This window comes from Hemicordylus capensis, chromosome 2, assembly GCF_027244095.1.
Source record: "Hemicordylus capensis ecotype Gifberg chromosome 2, rHemCap1.1.pri, whole genome shotgun sequence".
Lineage (NCBI taxonomy): Eukaryota > Metazoa > Chordata > Lepidosauria > Squamata > Cordylidae > Hemicordylus > Hemicordylus capensis.
The window spans coordinates 393,243,615-393,263,406 of NC_069658.1; the positions used below are offsets into that span (position 1 = coordinate 393,243,615).

The 19,792-nt window shown below is 46.5% G+C and overlaps 1 protein-coding gene across 17 annotated transcripts in view; it reads right to left on the minus strand.

The window, feature by feature from the left end:
- ITGB4 (integrin subunit beta 4) overlaps positions 1 to 19,792 on the minus strand; it is a 123,037-nt gene that overhangs the window by 54,734 nt on the left and 48,511 nt on the right. For all 17 annotated transcript variants that reach the window (XM_053293898.1, XM_053293896.1, XM_053293897.1 and 14 more), the window contains 6 exons: positions 18,280 to 18,491; positions 15,823 to 15,926; positions 13,262 to 13,360; positions 10,282 to 10,414; positions 7,677 to 7,799; positions 7,070 to 7,176 (listed from right to left, as the gene is read on the minus strand). In XM_053293898.1, the coding sequence (XP_053149873.1) occupies positions 7,070 to 7,176; positions 7,677 to 7,799; positions 10,282 to 10,414; positions 13,262 to 13,360; positions 15,823 to 15,926; positions 18,280 to 18,491 (778 nt within the window). The remainder of the gene's footprint in view (positions 1 to 7,069; positions 7,177 to 7,676; positions 7,800 to 10,281; positions 10,415 to 13,261; positions 13,361 to 15,822; positions 15,927 to 18,279; positions 18,492 to 19,792) is intronic.

A 19,792-nucleotide genomic window follows, 5' to 3' on the forward strand; every position in this document is an offset into this window, starting at 1 on the left:
GATTCACTCTATGGAAACTCGGTTGAGGTAAACACCCACATGCCCCATATAGGATTTGGGCTAGAATATGAAGCAAAAAAGCTTCAAGGCTGCTGGAATTAGTTCTCCTTACTTAGTATAGAAAAACCTCCTGATACCAATTGATGACCTCGATGCTGTTTGCACAATATACTCAGTGTGGGACTTCCAAATTCCCACAGGATGGAAAACTACGCCAAGGTAATTAAAATTAGACACCTGCTCAATTGTTTCCATCAACAATCCATTTTTGCAATTTCCCACGTTTTGCACACCTCATAATTTTTGATTTATGGAAATTAATAACCAGCCTGTTCTCATTGCAGTACTGGATTATGGCACTCAACGCTCTTTTAGACCCAATTGGCATGCGCGAGATGATTGCTGCATCATCTGTGTATAAAATAATTGGAATATCAGTACCTGCCATTTATCGGAGGGTGGAAATCTGGGTTGTCCAAACAAGAGTCCATAAAATTGATATAAAAATTAAATAGAGTTAGTGCCAAAATGCATCCCTGCTTAACCCCTTTATAGGTGGAAATTGTTTTTGAGAGAAGCCCGTGTGGGTTGCATCTCACTCTTAAAGCAGTGTTTATATAAAGCTTCTGGATGAGGAGAAGCAGAATACATGACTTTTTAAATTTTTCCCAAAGGATCGCTCTCAAAATTGAGTCAAAGGCAAATTTAAAAACCAGGAAGGCCACATATAAGGCAGAGTTGGATCTGCTGGTATACTTTTCTATTAGGTGGTGTAAAACTAAAGCATGGTCCATAGCTGAGCGACAGGATCTAAAACCGGCTTGCTCATCAACAAGTATACCTTCAAGCTCAAGCCAATTCTGTAGCCTCTGGTTTAAATGTCTTGCATAGAGCTTGCTTACTATACTTAATAGGCTAATAGGGTGGTAGTTGGCTGGATCATGCTTATTATCCTTTTTATAAATTGGAACAATTATCGCTACTCCCAATCCTTGGGGATATGTGCTGTCCAGCCAATGTGTGTAAATAAAGATGCAAATAGGGGGCCCACCAATTGCATGTTTGCTTTAATTAGCTCAGGGACAACAAGGTCACTACTAGGGTTGCGCAAGCAGGTTCGATGTTGAATGTGTTCGATGTTGGGCCCCAAAAGACCCTCAGATTTTCCAGTATTGAGTTAGGCTCAAAGGAAAAGCTTAAAGGAAGAGCAATTCTCACAGTAACAAATAAGGTTTCACCTGAAATCAACAATCGTGTACTGGAACGTATACCAGGAGATGAAGTAGTTTATGTCAGTGTAGACAGCATTGTAAGCAAACATGATGAAGATTAGCTTGCATAGCTAGAAAAAATTTTGAACAGTCTGACACCAACTGGAATGCCACCACATAAATTGAGACTAAAACCAGGAGCAGTGATCATGCTACTTAGAAGTTTAGCACCCACAAAAGGACTGTGCAATGGGACGCAACTCACAGGAACACATTTGCTATGCAACATAATCAAAGCAAAAGTAATTACAGAAACAAATAACACAGAAACTATCCTCATACCCGGAATGCCACTAATGCCATCAGAAACAAACACGCCTTTCAAATTCAAATGAAGACAAATCCCTATAAGATTCACTTTCTCAATGACCATCAACAAATCACCAGGACAAACTTTTGAAAAAATCTGCCTATACTTACAAGAACATGTTTTCAGCCACAGACAACTTTACTTGGGCCTATCTTGAGTCAGATCATTTAACTAACGAACAGTGGTATCAGCAGAACAAGAGATCAACAACAGCGTATATAAAGAAATATATGACACTGACCAAACTCAAATAGACTGTGGCAAACAGGAATAACAGCAACAAGACACTAGCGCGCAGATGCTCTGTGCGGGTTCAGATAGTAGGAGTAATTTGCTCTAAAAGGTTAACAATAGTATATAAATCTTGCTTGGTAGTCTGCCCCAGCTCTCCATCATTGTTTATTATTTGTCCCTCATTAAAAAGGACCAGTTGTGGTTGTTGTTTCTCTAATTTCCTCTGGAGTATATTGTGTAACTAACTGATCAGTTGATTTTTGAACTTGGAGGTAAGCTTGTGTTATCTCAGAGAATTTTGAACTTATTATCCACTTCTCATTAGAGACTTTCTCAGGAGAAGAGATTTCTTTCTCTGTTCCAGATAATTGTAACGGCAGCTCAAGTTTTTTCACAGTCTGAGCAAGATTAGGGTTCAGTAGAGAGTTGGCTGGCAAACCCAAGGACATCTCCATAGTGACGTTATCAGGCTCATCTCTTGGGCTGAGTTTCTTTCTGTGAGTAATTAATTGCTGTGGCCAGCAATCTTGGAAGGCAGACATACATACAGTAAATAGAAAATGATTTTAGGAGAGGTTTCAGCCGCTGTATCATGAGGGGAAGGACCATCTATCTAAACTTAAGAAGAAGTCTCTTAAAGTTCTGCTGCGGTAGCAAAAATTCAAAGAATCCAGGTCAATTTGGCCCTTTCCACACCTCAGGATCTGGGACAGAGATTGAAGCACCTGCCGTCTGTTCTCCCATCTCCCCTGGTTCCTATAAGTACATTCTATACATAATGTCTGTTCTAATCGCCTCGATCTTATCTTCAAGGGAGTGTATTTTTTTTCAAAAATACTAATTAGAATTTCTGCTGTAATTAAACAATTTTTTTCAATATACTCTACTAGAGACTCCCATTTAGGTGATGGAGATTGAGTACAAGGCAGTGGATGTCGACAGTTTCTCTCCCCTCTTCTTTCCTCCACACCATCCTTAGAGTCATAGGAACATAGGAAGCTGCCATATACTGAGTCAGACCATTGGTGTATCTAGCTCAGAATTGTCTACACAGACTGGCAGTGGCTTCTCCAAGGTTGCAGGCAGGAATCTCTCTCAGCCCTATCTTGGAGATGCCAGGGAGGGAACTTGAAACCTAGATGCTCTTCCCAGAGTGGCTCCATCCCCTGAGAGGAATATCTTACAGTGCTCACACATCAAGTCTCCCATTCAAATGAAACCAGGATGGACCCTGCTTAGCTAAGGGGACAAGTCATGCTTGCTACCACAAGACCAGCTCTCCTCTTGCAACACTCTATTCCAACTGTGCAGGCATGCTGGAGCGCCTTGCATTTCTCAGGGGCCGCAGGGCCGCACAGTCAGGCCCAGTGGCTGCTCCTGCTCCGCCTGCTACCACCACCATGGGGGGAGGCCGTGGAGGCCTGCTTGGCTCACCCCCCCCACTTCCGGTGGCTAGAATTATTGAAAAAATTGGCAGTTCAGCCTCGCAGTGGTGGGGAGAAGCTTGTGGCTGTGGCGGTGAGGCAGACCCATGGTGGTGGGGGAGGGCCTTGTGGTGGGTCTGTCCGGGCGCCAAAATTACCTAGGTGCGCCACTGCACTCCATATCCCCTGCCATGAAGACAGATGCAAAGAAGTCATTTAGCTTCTCTGCAATCTCCATATCCTCCTTAATGATCCCTTTCACTCTCTCGTCATCTAATGGACCAACCGCCTCCTGGACAGGTTTCCTGCTTCTAATGAATTTAAATAAGTTTTTATTATTCCCCTTGTTGCTTTTAGCTAAATGTTCCTCAAACCCTCTTTTCACTTCCATTATTGTCTCCTTGCATTTCTTTTGCCAGAGTTTGTGTTCCTTTCTGTTCTCTTCATTTGGGCAGACCTTCCAATTTCTGAAGGAATTATTCTTCTTTATAGCTTCCTTGTCATGCTGGCATCTTCCCAGACTTAGTGGTATATTTCTTCCTTTTGGGTATACATTCTAACTGGGCTTCTATTATAGTGGATATCTATATATAAACTCCTTGCATTCTGGAGTGAAGTGACTCCCTTACAGTTTTCTTTTCATCAAACTTTTCCTTTTAGAGAAGTTTCCTCTTCTGAAGTTCAAAGTGCCTGTGTTACTTCCTTGGCGATTCTCTCCTTGCATATATGGATTCTCTCCTCCATATATGCTGAATTGATCACATTATGGTCACTGTTCCCTAAAGGTTCCACCACACTGATACCTTGCACCAGGTCCTGTGCACCACTCCAAGGTCACCTTCTCTCTGGTTGGTGCCATGACCAAGTGTTCTACGGCACAATCGTTCAACCTATCTAGAAATTTGGCCTCTTTGTCATTACCTGAATGTGACTTTACCCAGTCTATGTGTGGGTGATTGAAGTCACCTATTATTACAGCTCTGTCTCTCTTTGACACCTCCTTCATTTCCTCCTGCAACTCTCAGTCACTGTCGGCATTTTGATCCGGAGGGCACTAGCATATTTCTAGTAGTACATTTCCTTTCAGGCCTTATATTGTCACCCAGAGTGTTTCTGTGGAGGACTCTGGTCTGCTTAGATTTTCTAGATTGTTACATGTTATCCCTTCTTTAACATACAGTGCTACTTAACCCCTAATCTGCCCCTCCCTGTCCTTTCTATAGAGCTTATATAGACTATAGAGTTTATATCCAGGAAGAATAGTGTCCCACTGGTTCTCATGGTTGCACCATGTTTCTGTTATGCCCATTATGTCTATTTCTGCATTAGCAACCAAGCACTCCAGTTCACCCATTTTGGCTCAGAGATTTCTGGCACTGGCATATAAGCAACTCTATGCTGAATCTCTTTCCTGGTGTGTGCTATCTTGCTTAAGGCCATTTGAGCTCTTGCACCAGCTAGCTAGCATGTCCTTCTGTCTGATCCTTACCTGGTTCTACACTGTCCCCTTCTGGTTTATCTGAAGCATTTACCCCCTCGCACCTTAATGGGTGACATTTGCCGAACTGGATACTGCCCAGCTCCTGTTGGCAATCTCCCAGGTCACTGCGCTGTGACCTTTTTGATTTCAAAGCACCAGCAGTCTGTTTCCCTCTTACTGGAGCCCATCCCTTTTGTATAGGCTCCTCTTGTCCCAAAATGTATGTATGTATGTATTTAAAATATTTATACCTCGCCCCTCCAGTGCACTAACCAGTGTATCCCAGTGCCTAACAAATCTAAATCCCTCCTCCTGGCACCACCATCTCATCCACACATTGAGACCCCTCAGCTCCACCTGTTCACATTGGCCCTGCATGTGGAACTGGTAGCATTTCTGAGAATGCTACCTTGAGGGTCCTGGACTTCATTCTGCTACCAAGTGGCCTAAATTTGGCTTCCCGGACCTCCCAGCTGCATTTCCCAGCAATGCTGGTGCTGGGCATGCACCACAACAGCTGACTAGGGATGTGCATGGAACTGCGGTGGGGCGGTTCAAAGGCGGTGGGAGTCTCCCTTTAAGAGCGGCGGGAGGGTGCACTTACCCCTCCCGCCACTTCCCCCCCTCTGCTGGCGTGGTTTTTTAAAAGACCCATCGGGGCAGCAGAGTACCTCCCTGCCGCCTCGTTGCCCTCATCTTCCGGATATGACTGGTCACAACTTCCGGTCATATCCGGAAGACAGGGCAGCAAGGAGGTACTCTGCCGCCCCAATGGGCTTTTAAAAAAACCAACATCAGCGGGGGGAAAGAGGTGGAAGGGGTAAGTGCGCCTTCCCCCGGCTCTTAAAGGGAGACCCCCGCTGCCTTCGAATCGGCAGAACCGCCAGTTCCGTGCACATCCCTACAGCTGACTCCTCCCCAGCTCTGCCTAATAGCCTCTCTAGATGCCACATCACGTCCGCAACCTTCACACCAGGCAGGCAAGTCACTGTGCGGTCTATATGCGGGTCACAGACCTATCTCTCTATACCCCTAATCAGGGATGGGGAACCTTGGCACTCCAGCTGTTTTTGAACTACAACTCCCACCATCCCCAGCCACAATTATTGTGGCTGGGGATGGTGGGAGTTGTAGTTCAAAAACAGCTGGAGTCCCAAGGTTCCCCATCCCTGCCCCTAATGATAGAATCACCCACTAGGAGGAGGCCCTCACCCCACAGAGGAGTATCCTCTGAGCAAGAGGATATGGGCTTATCATTCACAGAAGGGGTTCTTTCTACAGGAACATTTCCCTCTTTCTCAGAATGATGTCTTCCTTCCCTGAGACCTTCATTCTCCCTAACAGCAGGGGATCCATCAGCCTGGGACTTGGATGCCTCTATCATGTCCCTGAAAGTCTCTTCCATGTATCTCTCTGACTCTCTGAGCTTTTCCAAATCAGCCACCTTGGCTTCGAGGGAACAAACCTATTCCCTGAGAGAAGCTCCTTGCACTGAGCACACATCCATGACTTCCGCTCATCAAGCATATGGTCATACATGCAACACTCTGTACAATACACTCTGTGCAATACACCCCTCCCCCACTGGCTTTCTACCTTCATGGCTGCTTTTGTTGGTTGTTTAGAGTATTTTGAAATTATTTGAAAGTTAGGTGTTAGTTGAAGTTGTCAGCTATTCAACAGTTCAAACTTTCTTTTCCAAGAATATAATAGAGGGAGTAGTACTTACCTTTTTTTCTCGCTGGGCTCCTTGTGATCAAGAGGGGCTCCTTCCACATCCTCCTGCTCACTTCTCTGCTAAACTCCATGCAAAACTCCTATGATACCTGTTTGTTAATTCCGGTTCACTAACCTCTGGTTGCCAAGTGCCCTGGCTGCCACCTCTTATGTAGAGAGGAGGCTTCAAACTGAGGCAAATAGGCTCAACAGGAATGTGGCCCCTCCCACCAGGTATGACTCACCTCAGCCCTAGTTGGTTCCTCTGACTGTCTCTCTCCAGGCAAAAGAGAAACTACAACTGAAAGCCATACAGCCACCAAAACAAGCCCTGTTTAAGAGGCAGGTTCTCTCTAACATGGAATCCCAGATGTTGTTGACTACAATTCCCAGAATCCCCAAGCGAAAGCCATTGGTGCTGGGGATTGTGGGAGTTGCAGTCAACAACATCTGGGAATCCCTGTTAGAGGGAACGCTGGTGAGAGGGTATTCGAAAAATCTTCGGGGGTGGGGTGGGGAAAATTACGTATGTGAATCTTATCTCATTCTCCAACCTTGGCCAGATCCTACCCGTGCCACCAACATCTCTCTCTCATGTGGGTCTTTGATACCACAAAGCGAAAACAGCTCTTACCTTGCAACAAGCACAAAACTTCCAGCACAGTAGTAGCAGCAACCCCAGGAGCAGCATCAGTAAAATGAGCAAGGGGATAAGCCAAAGGAAGCTTCCAGGTGGACACTCTATAATGGCAGCAAAAACTCAGTGGTTAGAGAGGGGGTGACAGAAACCAGACAGAATGGGTGAGGAAAAGGGGAGGGGGCAATGGTAAACCCTTCCTGTATTCTACCAAAAGAAAACCACAGAGCTCTTTGGGCACCAGGAGTCGAAATCGACTCGACAGCACACTTTACCGTTAAGAGGATACAGACTATGCATGTTTTTAACATTTATATCCCATCCTCTCTCCAGGGAACTCAGGGAAGTGCACAAAGTCCCTCCCCCTCGTGTCATCCTTACAACAACCCTGTGAAGTAGGTAAGGCTGAGAAGGTGACTGGGCTCAAGGGCACCCAGTAAGCCATATGAACCGGTGCATCCCAAGTTCTAATCCAACATTTTAACCACACGACACCACACTGGCTCATATGTACTACTCTGACTATGACTGGGGTTACAAGAGAAGGACTGGGTTGTAAGGAACAACCATCATGGTTCCCACTGCCTGGAAAGTTCTTGTTTACCTTTCTTCCTTTGTACAAGAACAGTGCCGTTATTGTGCACGCTGCTTTCCTCGTCCATAACGTAGCGGTAAATGCAGTCATCTTCCTCATCTTGGAAGGAACACATTCTATCTGTTCTAGTCTCTGCAGAGAGACACAGGAAGGGCATTTAATGTTACCAAATCATAAGAGGGGTCAAGGCCCTATTGTCACCAACACAGAGGTGAAGAGCAAATCCCGTTGTGAAGTGCTCAGGCCACTGTGAGCTTGATTAATCTCTTACACCAGGTTTTGGTAACTGGATTTGTCCAGCGACAAAGTGAGGAAGTGAGAAGTGGCAGGCCCATATAGGGCAGCTTAGTCAGAAACATGGTAGAATGCACACTCTAACAAAATAGTCTTGCTACCCAGAAGGCCTATTCACACCCTCAGCAAACTGCATACAGAGCTCTGCCTCTGAACCCCATCACTTTCAATATGTGCAATATGTATCCTTTGAAAACAGGCTGGGTATGCCAGGGGGTGGGGGTGTAAGAAAAATTCAGAACTGCACAATGGTAGGTGAATATCATTCATATATGTAGCATACGCTGCTATAACACACACCAGATAATTTTCCTTGGCTTTGCACACACACTTTGCTGCCTAGAGTAATGTTCCATGACATTTAGAAGCCTGCACAGAGTCAGAGAAAATCCTCAGAACTTGGAATTTAACAGCACTCTTGCAAAGTAGTGCTATATTCATTGGTGAAGACTCTCTAGAGAGTAGCAGTTGAGTCTGCAGGGATCAGCCTTGGTAGGGGGGGGAGAAATAGGTACGCTTGATCAGGGTCGGGGTTCTAGAAGAGTCTGCACGATTCACTTTACTTTTCTTATTGTTATCAGTCACTTTTTACAGCATCTAATATAATACAACTTTTCCATGACTTAAATTGCTGTACAGCACAAATGTTCTTTTGGAACTGCACTTTAAAAAAAGCCACAATTGCACATTTTTAAAAAGCCCTGAGGTAAACATAATGTAGATTACGTTTATGTGATAGAGATGCAAGTGTATTACCCAGTGGCATAGCTAGGGTGCTAGAGCAGGGGGCTGTGCTTGACCCTCTCCACCATGTGCACCCTCCGCCGGCAGTGTGTGCACCACACGAGCACCTGCTGTTGTTCTTCCAGGGAGCTCACTGCCATGCCTCCACCGCCACTGCACCTCCTGCTGCCCACTGTCACTTGCCACCGGGCTCAGGGTGCTCAGAAGCAGGGAGGTGCCACTTTGTTCCTCTCTACAGAGAGAAATAGAATGGAGTCTTCCTCATTCCAAGCACTTCTTCAGACCTGATGGGAATGAACAGTGTGTATGAGCGGTGATGTCAAGACAGGGCGCATGTGCAGTCTCCATTCCCATCAGTCTTGGGGGTACTAGGAAGGAGAGAAGCCCCATTCTACTCCAAGGGATGAAATGGGGTCTCCCTCCTTCCAAGTGTCTCCCAAGCCCAATGGCAAGCAATGTGGGTGGCAGGAGGAGCAGCACTGAGTGGCGGACAGGAGTTGTGGGGGACAGCACAGCAGGACCCATCTTGGCAAGTGGGGAGAGCAACAAGCTACTGAGGGATCCTTGGGGGGGTCCCATCCTTCCAGGGGGCCCATGTTCTTTGAACACGGGAGAACAGCAGTAGCTCCTCCGCTGGTATTAACCATGTTTAAATGTGAGGGCAAGGTGAGAAAGGGTGGGGTCAGCCAGTGTGAGGTGCTGCGTGGGCCTCTACTCATTTCATGGTCAGTTTACACAGCTTGCTAAAGGCACAAGAAGGCCTGTGGTTGCTTATACCAGACACAAGCTGCTAATCACTGATCAATATATCTCCACCAAAGTGATATTCTATTTAGGACAGATGATTTGCGATAGCCACACTATTAAGTTATCACACTATTAAGTTATCATCACCCAGATATCATGTAGTGAGCACAATTATGCGAATCTGCAAAAAGAATGCTGTTAGCATGATTCACTTCCTTAACTGAACAAAATCTGTTTTCAACAATCTTTTGTATAAGGAAACTACATTATGGCCACATTCACATGGAACATGGAACCGTGGGTCCAATTGACCTGTGGTTCCGCTTCCCACCCACCCCATTCCCCTGTCCAAATTTGGATGTAATGTGTCCTTCTTCCATGACAGCCAATGACAGCCGGAGAGAGGGAGGAGTTTCCTCCCTCAACTCCAGTTTGAGGAAACGCAGCCTGCAGTTCCGAATTTGGATGTAATGTAGGCTGCGTTATTATTATTATTTATTAATTATTTTTATTTATTTATTACATTTTTAAACCGCCCCATCCAGAGACTCTGGGCCGTATACAATAACCTCAGATTGGAGTAGTGAAACTCACTAAAACCTGAGGTTGCACATTGGAGTTTGGAGAGCAGAACCTCATGTCACTCTCTGCATGGAACTGGAGTTCCAAGGGGCTGTTCTACATTTGGAAGTAATAATCCGGCAACCTCTGGCCCTTTCAACTCTGCTTCTGCGTTACATGCAAATGCGGCCTACATGTAGACTCTTTGGCCTGCATTATAAAAGCAGCAAGGAGGACTCATTACAAAACCAGAGTGGAGCTGTGGTACCTTTTCCCAGTTCATCCACCAGTTGGATTTTGTAAGGGCAGCCTATACATTTCTTCCCCTTCTTCTCTCCAGTCCCCCAAGCCTGGCATTGAACACAGCTTCGGATATCGTCTCTACACATATGCTGAAAGCCCTGTTCACCAGAAAAAGGACATCAGACAATAAAGCATCTCAGAAAGAGTGGAAGACAAATAGATGAAGAATACTTGGCTTTTGGATAAGCATTTGAAACACATACATTTATCTTATCAGAGAACAGACAGGAAGGAGAAAAGGAAAAGATCAGCATGAGGAATCAGAATGGAAGTGTGAAAAATACCACATGTGTATGATACACAGAGCTAGATTAGTCACTGTGCTATTGAAGAGCAAGGCCTTGTGAATAAAGTATGTACTGGGGGTGTAATTAACCAGGACTATGCATCTTGCTACTTGCTCTGGATTCCTTTAAAGACCCCTGCAATTGAGGCCTGCTCCCTTTATCACATGATAAGAACATATTGCCCTAGTTGCAGGTAAAATAAAGATTGTAGAAGAAAGGCGAAGTGAAGGAAGTGTATGTATGTATGTATGTATGTATGTATGTATGTATTTAAACTTCTTATATACTGCCTCCTCCAAAGACTCTAGGCAGTGAACAACAGAAATACCAACAACAATCAATTAAAAAAATTATTCAAGGGCAAATGCCTGGTGAAACAGGTGGGTCTTAAGAAGGGCCTTAAAAGCAGCCAGGGAGGGGGCTGAACAAATCTGGGGGCGGGGGGAGTGTTCCAAAGAGGAGGTGCAGCCACAGAGAAGGCCCTCCTATGGGCTCAGGCACACCACAGAACACCAGGGCCCGGGACACTAAGGAGGGTCAGCTGAGAAGACCTCACAGGACAGGATACAACTGGCTGAGAAAGGCGATCCCAGAAACATACAGATGCTAAGCCCATAAGGGTTTTCTAGGTGAGGACCTGGAAGTGAACAGGCAATTGGTGCAGCGACCGTAAAAGAGGTGTGACACTATCAAATCTACGGCCACTCATGAGGATGCAGGCTACTGCATTCTGGACTAGTTGAAGCTTCCAAATCATTTTCAAAGGCAACCCTAGGTAGAGCGAATCACAGTAATCCAAACGAGAGGTAACAAAGGCATGAGTTACTGTTGCCAGGGCCTGCCAGTCAAGGAAAGGCCGTAACTGGCGAGCCAGCCGAAGCTGGGCAAAGGCACCCCTGGCCACAGCCTCCACCTGCTGTTCAAGCAGGAGCCGCGAGTCCAGGAGGACCCCCAGATCACAAACCATATCAATCAAGGGAAACGAAACCCCTTCAAGAGATAAGCTCACACGCAGCTATTGGCCAAATCACAAACTGAACAAGAGCAACTTGGTCTTGGAGGGATTGAGCCTGAGCTTATTTTGGTCCATCCAGGTCCTGACAGCCTCTAGGCACTGAACCAGCACATGGATGGCATCAACTGTTTGGCCAAGGGTAGAGATGCCCTAGGGTATCTGAAGAACAAATCTGCTTCGCAGCAGATTCACGAAGATTCAAGATGTTTAATTTGGGTATTTAAATGGACAGTTCAAATAGGCTTGGCTCCTCTCCACAACCCCTGGCAGATATTCTTCCTGTGCATTCCCACCGGCTTAGTCTGGGTTTTTCCTCCAACCAATCACAAATCACATCACAGAGAGGAGGAGTGCGAGAGAGCTTTGTTGTTAGTTTGACAGCTCCGGAGGAGGAGTGGAAGACTGGTATGACAAGTTGGCGAAAGCTGGATCAAACAGCACTCACTGTTGCCCGCCGGGCCAAGGACTGGGAGGCAGCAGCAGGCTGCTCTCTGGGAAGGGCACGTTGGAGTCTTCCCTGCTGCCGCCGATAGACCGTGGTCCACAGAAGAGGTCCACAGCAGAAGAGAGCTAGCCCACACGTCCCAACAACACAACCAGCCCCTTCCTCCCTACAAAGCCACAGGTCGGGGAGCATGGGAAGCTCTGGTCATTTTAGGGCTGCAAGCTTTCCTTTTTCCACTGGCCACTCTGGATAGAGAAGCGGGAGGTGGGGAGAAGAACCCCTGAGGGAGCTGAGATGTGGCAGTATAGCAGAGGCAGGGGCAGAAGACAGGAATCCAAGCGTGGAACCATGTGTGTTGTTGTTGACTTTGAGTTTGCAAGATGCAGTTGTATGATGGGCTGCAGTGTGTATTTGCTTCCATTCCTTGCTTGTGAGGACTGCTGCCACATGCGGTGGCGGGGGGGGGGCATTGAGAGCTGCTGCTGTGTAGGCCTCCACCCCCACCCCCTGGATATTTAAGAGGCAGGGAAGATCAAAGCAGAAATCAGAGCTTTCTCTCTGTCCTGAAGAAAATTGCAGGCTAATGGAATCAGCTCAGTCAAAAAGGCTCAGGTTACATCCATTCTGCATATCTGAAGCCTATGTAAACAATGAAAGGGGAGTTTACATTTGAAAAATGCCAGATTACTGGCATGGTCAGTACATACATCAAAAGAGAAGCAGTGGGGCATAAGAGAAGCCTCGGTGTTTTTTTTTCAAAAGCTGCTGAAACTAAAGGATTTTTTAAAAGCTGGACATACTTCGGGCTAAGCCAGAATGCTCAGGCTTGATTCAGGGGCAAAACAGAGTCATGTCTGTACTAGTCCCTGATAGCCTGCAGAGACGTCGGGGTAAATGCAGCTAATATGTGGACTGGCACACTCCAATCAGGAGGGCATTCGAAGTAAAAGCCCTGTCTGTAAAGCCTCCAGCCTGGGTACTTCAGATAAACTGGAGAGACACCAGTAGCTCCTAAACTACCTAATACCTGCTCCTGGCCTAGAGATAAAGTAGTTTTAAGGAATGCAAACATAAAAGCATTAGTAAGTGGAACATAATATATTAATTGGTCCAAAGTTCTCAGAATGCATTGTAACACACAGAACACCAACCACTGAATACTGAATCAAAATAGCTGCTGGTTTGGCTGAAAGCTTACCAAGGAGTAGCTAACTTCGCAGGTGGGTCCAATGTAGAGGGTAGGATTATCACAGATGCATCTGCCACACAAACATCTCCCACGTCCATTACACAATATCTGCAAGAAACGGGGCAACTGCTAAGCTTCCTCACTCTCTACATCATCACACAACTTCAGATAACAAATCCTTACCCCAATTCAGCTGTGTATTTCTTTCCAAAAACAAGAATAAAGTTAAACATGAGGCAAAGAACCCCTGGATTATCATGGTGTCTTCCCTTGCATCAGTTTTTAATCAAAAGATATTGGACTATATGAACAAGAATATGGTTAATACCAACCGTGGGTATATGGAATTAAGTAGACAATTCATAATAGCTACATGGTAACCCAAGAATAATTCAAGATAGTGGGTTGAGATTTGACTAATAATCCTTAAACAAATGATCAAATAAACTGAGGTGGTCTGTTCTGGATACCAATTGAACAATTGTTGCAACCACAGTACATTTCCTTGTGTCTTGTTAAATATTGCCCTTATCCCAGCATCTATCCATTATTACACACTGAGGCGCTTCACTCGATTACTGTGAAGTGCCTCGATGAGTTCTGCAGGGAGAGCGGGCTTAGCCTGCTCTCCCCACAGATGATCACGCCCGGAGCCCTGGGCGGCTGGATTGGCTGTCCACATGACTACTGGCTCCATCACAGAGCTGGTGGGGGCCGTGGGGATCGAGGGCTGCCTGGCCCCCGGAAGTCCCAGGATGCCCCATGCGAGTGCGTGGGGTATTCTGGGGAGACCCCCGAGGCTGGGAGGCTGATTGCAGCCTCCCAGTCGGGGGTCTACTCATGTGTCACCACGCACCGCAGTGGCACACGAGCAATAAAATGAGGTTAATGGGGCACTTGCTCCGTCAACCTCATGTAAGGAGAGGGTGAATTAGGCGGGCTAGCCGCCTGGGAACCACCAAGCTCGCCTGTAAGCTCAGTGGTTCCCATGATCAGTAGAAAGCAGGCTAGACTCCCTTAGCCTGCTTTCTACCAATCGTGGGAATTGCTTCATTATCAGGTAGGGTGAAAGAACAAAGATGAACTGGGCCCTCATTTTTCAAGGTATAAGAAGAGTCAAGAACATACCATATGGAACGATTGAGCATCTTGAGGCAGAATAGGGTAAAACATACCTTGGTTTGGGGTTTTTTTCTTAATAGGCCACACAGCTACCTAGAATTTTTAACTATTAGCTAATTATCTTCACAGACTTCCGATGAACTAGGGAAGCACTCTTACCTCTCTTTTAATATAAGAGGCTCTAAGGTACAGGGAGAGACTTTCCCATGGTGACACTGGAAATGTATATCAAGGCCAGTGCAGTGTAGAGGTTAGAGTGCTGGACTAGGATTGGGGAGATCCGAGTTCAAATCCCCATTCAGCCATGAAACTCACTGGGCGACTCTGGGCCAGTCACTTCTCTCTCAGCCTAACCTACCTCACAGGGTGGTCGTGAGGATAAATATAACCATGTATACCACTCTGGGCTCCTTGGAGGAAGAGCGGGATATAAATGTAATAAATAAAATAAATAAATAAAGGCAAGAAATGGACCCCCATCAACTAGATTTCTATACAATGTATTATTTGCCATTCTGTGTGGTGGGAAAGGGTGAAAGAGAGAAGTGGTAGGGGAAAAATGTTAATACTGAAATTGGACTAACTTAATAATGAGTGTGCATTAATTATTATTATAAATGTCGGCCCACTGCAACCAAGGAATCCAGGAGCAATTCCATGCTTCATGGTAGGCCTATGCTTCAGCAGTGTCAAAGTGCAGTGTCAACTGCACCATCCCATCAGTACCACATGGAGGCAGCTGCTCACAGCGCAGCCACCTCGACACACTACTGCACACTTCCGGTGCAGGGTGGCTTCCTTTTCTGAGATCCTTTAGCTGGAGATGCTGGGAACTGAATCTGGGCCAAGGGGTGGCCCAAGACATTTTGCTGCTTGAGGCAAAGGGCAATATGGCACACACACCCCATCCATGGGTGGGTGCTCAACATTCTCAGGCCATCATGCTGCCGAGGCAGTGGCGGTGGCACACCAACCCTTGCAGACTATTCCACTGAGCCAGGCAGTGGTGGCAGGGACACTCCTAGCTCAGGTCAGTGGGAGTGGGGGGGGGGGGGGGCGCGAAGAGGTCCACCCCAGGGGGGCGAACAGGGGGAAATGAAGAGTGTGCCCCAGCAGGGCAAGGAACAGTGGCGGCAGTGAATGGCAGAGTGGCACCCCTGATGGCAGGGGCCCAGCACTTGGCACTCCCTGCACCCCTCTCTGCACCTGCACCTGAGGGGACCATCTCACCTTGCATCGTGGAAGGGCCCCTGTCTGGGACTTCTGCATGCAAACTATGTGCTCTACTACTCTGCTATAGATGCTGCTACATTCGCTACATCATCGCTGCATCATCACCTCCAATTTGCATCATATTTCCCTCTGTTCCTCAGCCTTTTATGAAGGGATCATGTGTGGCCCCTGGCCACCTGCAACTCTTACTCAGTAAGGAGGGGGAAATTACCTACCCCTTCGCTGGTGACACAGGTTTCATTACTTGTAGGACACTCACAGCCAGGGCCTTCCCAACCACTTTCACATGCACACTGGCCCATATAGCAGCGGCCCCGGTCTGCAAAGTGGACGACAAAACAAGAGCAGGGTTTCTTAGAGATACAATCTGTGCTTGCATGGCCAAGGCAGGCATAGGATTCCATACAAAGAGGCACAATTATTTAAAGGATCATACAACACTATCTGTGCAAGATGGTCTTAACGCAGAAGAAGTGGCTCTTTTATCTTTAAAAATTAGCCTCAGGGACCCCAATTCAACCTGGGAATGTTAACACTTTCCCTCTGCACTCTTTTTGTGCAAAAAACCGCCTCTCTGCGATGTCTGACTTTCCCTTAAAGCGGCTGTTACTCTTCTACTCTTTATCTATACATTTACAGAAATTTAAAATTAAGTTCTATTGTGTGTGTATCGGGGTTGTTATTATATATTTAGTGATTAAAAAGAGAGTACCATAATAAGATGACAACAATACATGTATTACTGTGCTGAAGATAGATGGATATGCAGACACACATGCACACACGAAATAAACCTTCTTTCAGGGGACTAACACAAAAAACATTTTGATCCGGTTACAGTGTGAGTCACTTTGGCCTGCACTGTAGCTACTGATGTGAAAGCACCCTAATACTTCACACTGCACTGAGCTCAATACTGTCAAAGGCTGTTCCTCGGGGCATTTCTGTTGTTGCTACATGTACACCTATATACACACCAGTGTTCCCTCTAACAGGGATTCCCAGATGTTGTTGACTACAACTCCCAGAATCCCCAGCTGCAATGGCTTTTGCTTGGGGGTTATGAGAGTTGTAGTCAACAACATCTGGGAATCCCTGTTAGAGGGAACACTGATGCACACGTACTTAGGAGTGATCGAAGGAGCCAGCATGGTGTAGTGGCTAGAGTGCTGGACTAGGACTGGGGAGACCCAAGTTCAAATCTCCATTTAGCCATGAAACTAGCTGGGTGACTCTGGGCCAGTCACTTCTCTCTCAGCCTAGCCTACTTTACAGGGTTGTTGTGAAAGAGAAACTTAAGTACCGGTATGTAGTACACCGCTCTGGGCTCCTTGGAGGAAGAGCGGGATATAAATGCAAAATCATCATCATCATCATCATTATCTCACAAACTCAGTGGGGACTTATTTTAAAGTACATATTCATGGGACTGGACAATCAGATGTAACTCTTTAGGAAGCTGCTATTGCTCAGGTCTTACTTGGCTGGTTCATACAGTACATCATGCAGAACCACAGTTATAGCCTGGTTCAATGCAACATTCCCAAGCCTCATGAGTGAAAAATTCTACTTCTGTTTTAGGTTAGAAATAAGGCAACATCGATCGTGACATCCAAACCAATCCTTCTTAGTTTATTCTAAGTTACTTTCCTAAAATAAGCCAAGACATGTACAAAAGGTTTGAAGTTGGTTATAGACCTAGATTTATTTCATGAAATTTGGACACCATGGCCAATTTTGGTTCTGCTGAGGCTCACAAGAGCTGTGGAGGGGAGAGCCTGGGCTCTCAAGGCTTGGGGATGTTGTGAAGAACTAGGTTTTCACTGTGGTTCTGCATGATGTCTGAATCAGCCCACTAACTTTGGCTATAACCAGGCATAGTGAGTGAAGGGAATCAGTTTACCACAGAGTGTTTCCATTGCATTATTATGCTAGTTGCCATGGCTCTGGCTAACTCATATTCATTCCAGACCAGAGGAAAGGAAATTAAATAAGGCATTTTACATGTGCGCGTGAGCGCGCGCACACACACATACACAGAGAAACACAGGTGTGTGCAGAGATACACCTAGGTAATTTTGGAGCCTGGACCTAAAGGCCTTTGGAGGCCCCCTGACCCCAGCAAATTAAACATCATCAGGCTCAGCCAGGCAACCACACCATCCTGAAGAGACTACAGAGGATTTGGGCGGGGGGGGGGGGCAGGGGCTGTGCAGGCCCTAGACCAGTCTGGAAGTCCAGGGGTAAGAGCACAGTCCAAGGGTAAGAGTGCCTCTGTGTGTGTGTGTGTGTGTGTGTTGCAAAAGCTGGCAGTTCTATGTCCTTCTTGATTCCAGTGGCATAGCCCTAGGGATTCAAAGTGAAAGGTTCTGAGGAAAAGTGATAGCTGGCCTGTCAGGAAAACTCAAGCACCATAAACATATCATTTATAGTACTTGAATTTTCCTGCCAGCTATCACTGTTTCCTCAGAAATTTTCACTTAAATCCCTAGGCGGCTTGGGAAAGTGGGAAGAGACTTTGTTCCTTCCTCAACACAATAATGCCTTCTCCTGTAGAATCTCTGGTTCATTTGTGGCTTTTAAAGAGGTGCATTGAGCGTGAAGAAGTGTCACCTGCAAGAGAACTGTAGCTGCCTACAGGCATGCCGCTTCGTCCTCAGTGTCTCACTCACCATTGCAAAGGAATCCCGAAGTGCGGGGACACTGTAAGTTGTCGAATTCACAAAATCTTCCCTCAAATCGCTGGGTCTGTTCCTCAGAATAGCACTGACAGATCCCACACAGGCACTCACCCCGACCTGAACACAGCTCTGTGTCCCCAGGCTTTATGCAAGCCACATTGTTAGTAGAGGAGGTTGTGGAGCAGTTACATACTTCACCGCGCCTGTCAGGAAGAGAGGAAGTCAAGACAGAGGCCTTGAAATGCAGGTGTAATGACATTTTTATTTGTTGGCTGGACAACAAATGTAGGACATACTGAAGGGCTGAAAGGGGGTCAGCAGATAAACTTTGAGATGGTATCCCTGTAAGCAGGGCCTGTCAGTGCTTAGATTGGAAGGCACTTTATAAATAAGAAACACAAGCCTATACTCATGAAGAACCATTCAAAGCTGGCATTCTTCTTTCTCTCTGTAGTAGCTTCCAAGGGGAGAGGAGGACTCAAATTCTTGCCACTTCCAAGTGACCAGTGGGACAAGAGATTTGAGCTAAGAGAAAAATGCACCAGAAATTTGTCTGAGTTCAACTTTCAGTTCCCTCTGCCTGCTGTGGTCACTTTGGAAGAGAAGGGAAAGGTCAGTCAGGCGACTGTTGATGAAATGATTATATTCCATGGGCGGAGCCACCACTGTGCAAATGGGTTCAAAGAACCCAGGCTGCCATGCTTCAGGGGCTGTGCCTCATGCCCCAGCCATGCCCCTGTGTATGACATCAGATGCAGGGGTGTTATTTCACTCGCAAATGGGGCCAATTTACGAGCAAAATCCGGCCACTGCCGTGTTTGCGGCTCAGCCGGAGTAGCTCCCGGTCATGCTGTTAACGTGGTACTGTAAATGTGGCACTTGCCGAACTTAGCTCGCAAATGGGGCAACGCGGCCCCATTTGTGAGCTAAGCCACTCCCCCTGCATCTCAGATGCAGGGGGCATGGCTTAACTATGCGCCCTCTGTCTGATGTCAGCCGCTTAAGTCTGACACAGGGGGCGGGGCTAGGGGGCCATAGTGGCGGGCTGAACCCGGGCCCCCACTGGTATCCCACCACCCCTGTTGTATTCTATCCAGTAATTATTTGTATTTTGTTCTTTGGATGTTTTCCCCTGTAGAGCGCGTGGGGGAGGAACCAGAAAAGAAAAAGGGTGGGAAAGGAGGAGGAGAAAATGGAGTTGCTGAATAAAACCTTAAGTTGAATCTACATAAGATTTCTTGGTGTATATAAAACTGATTCTTGGGCACACTATCCCTGGGCCCACATCTTCCTCTTTTCTGTGCTTGGTTTGGAGGCAAGGAGATGAGAGGGCTCAGCCTCCCTTTGCCACATATCAACCACTGGAGATGGATTTATTGCTCTTTGTGTTAGCTGAGTGATCTGCACTCACTTCCCTCAATTAGTAAAACAAAACTCCCTTCAGTCAGGGCTAGCTTCTGTGCAGTGCCCTCCAACCAGTGATGTCCCCCAGCAGCTGAGGGAA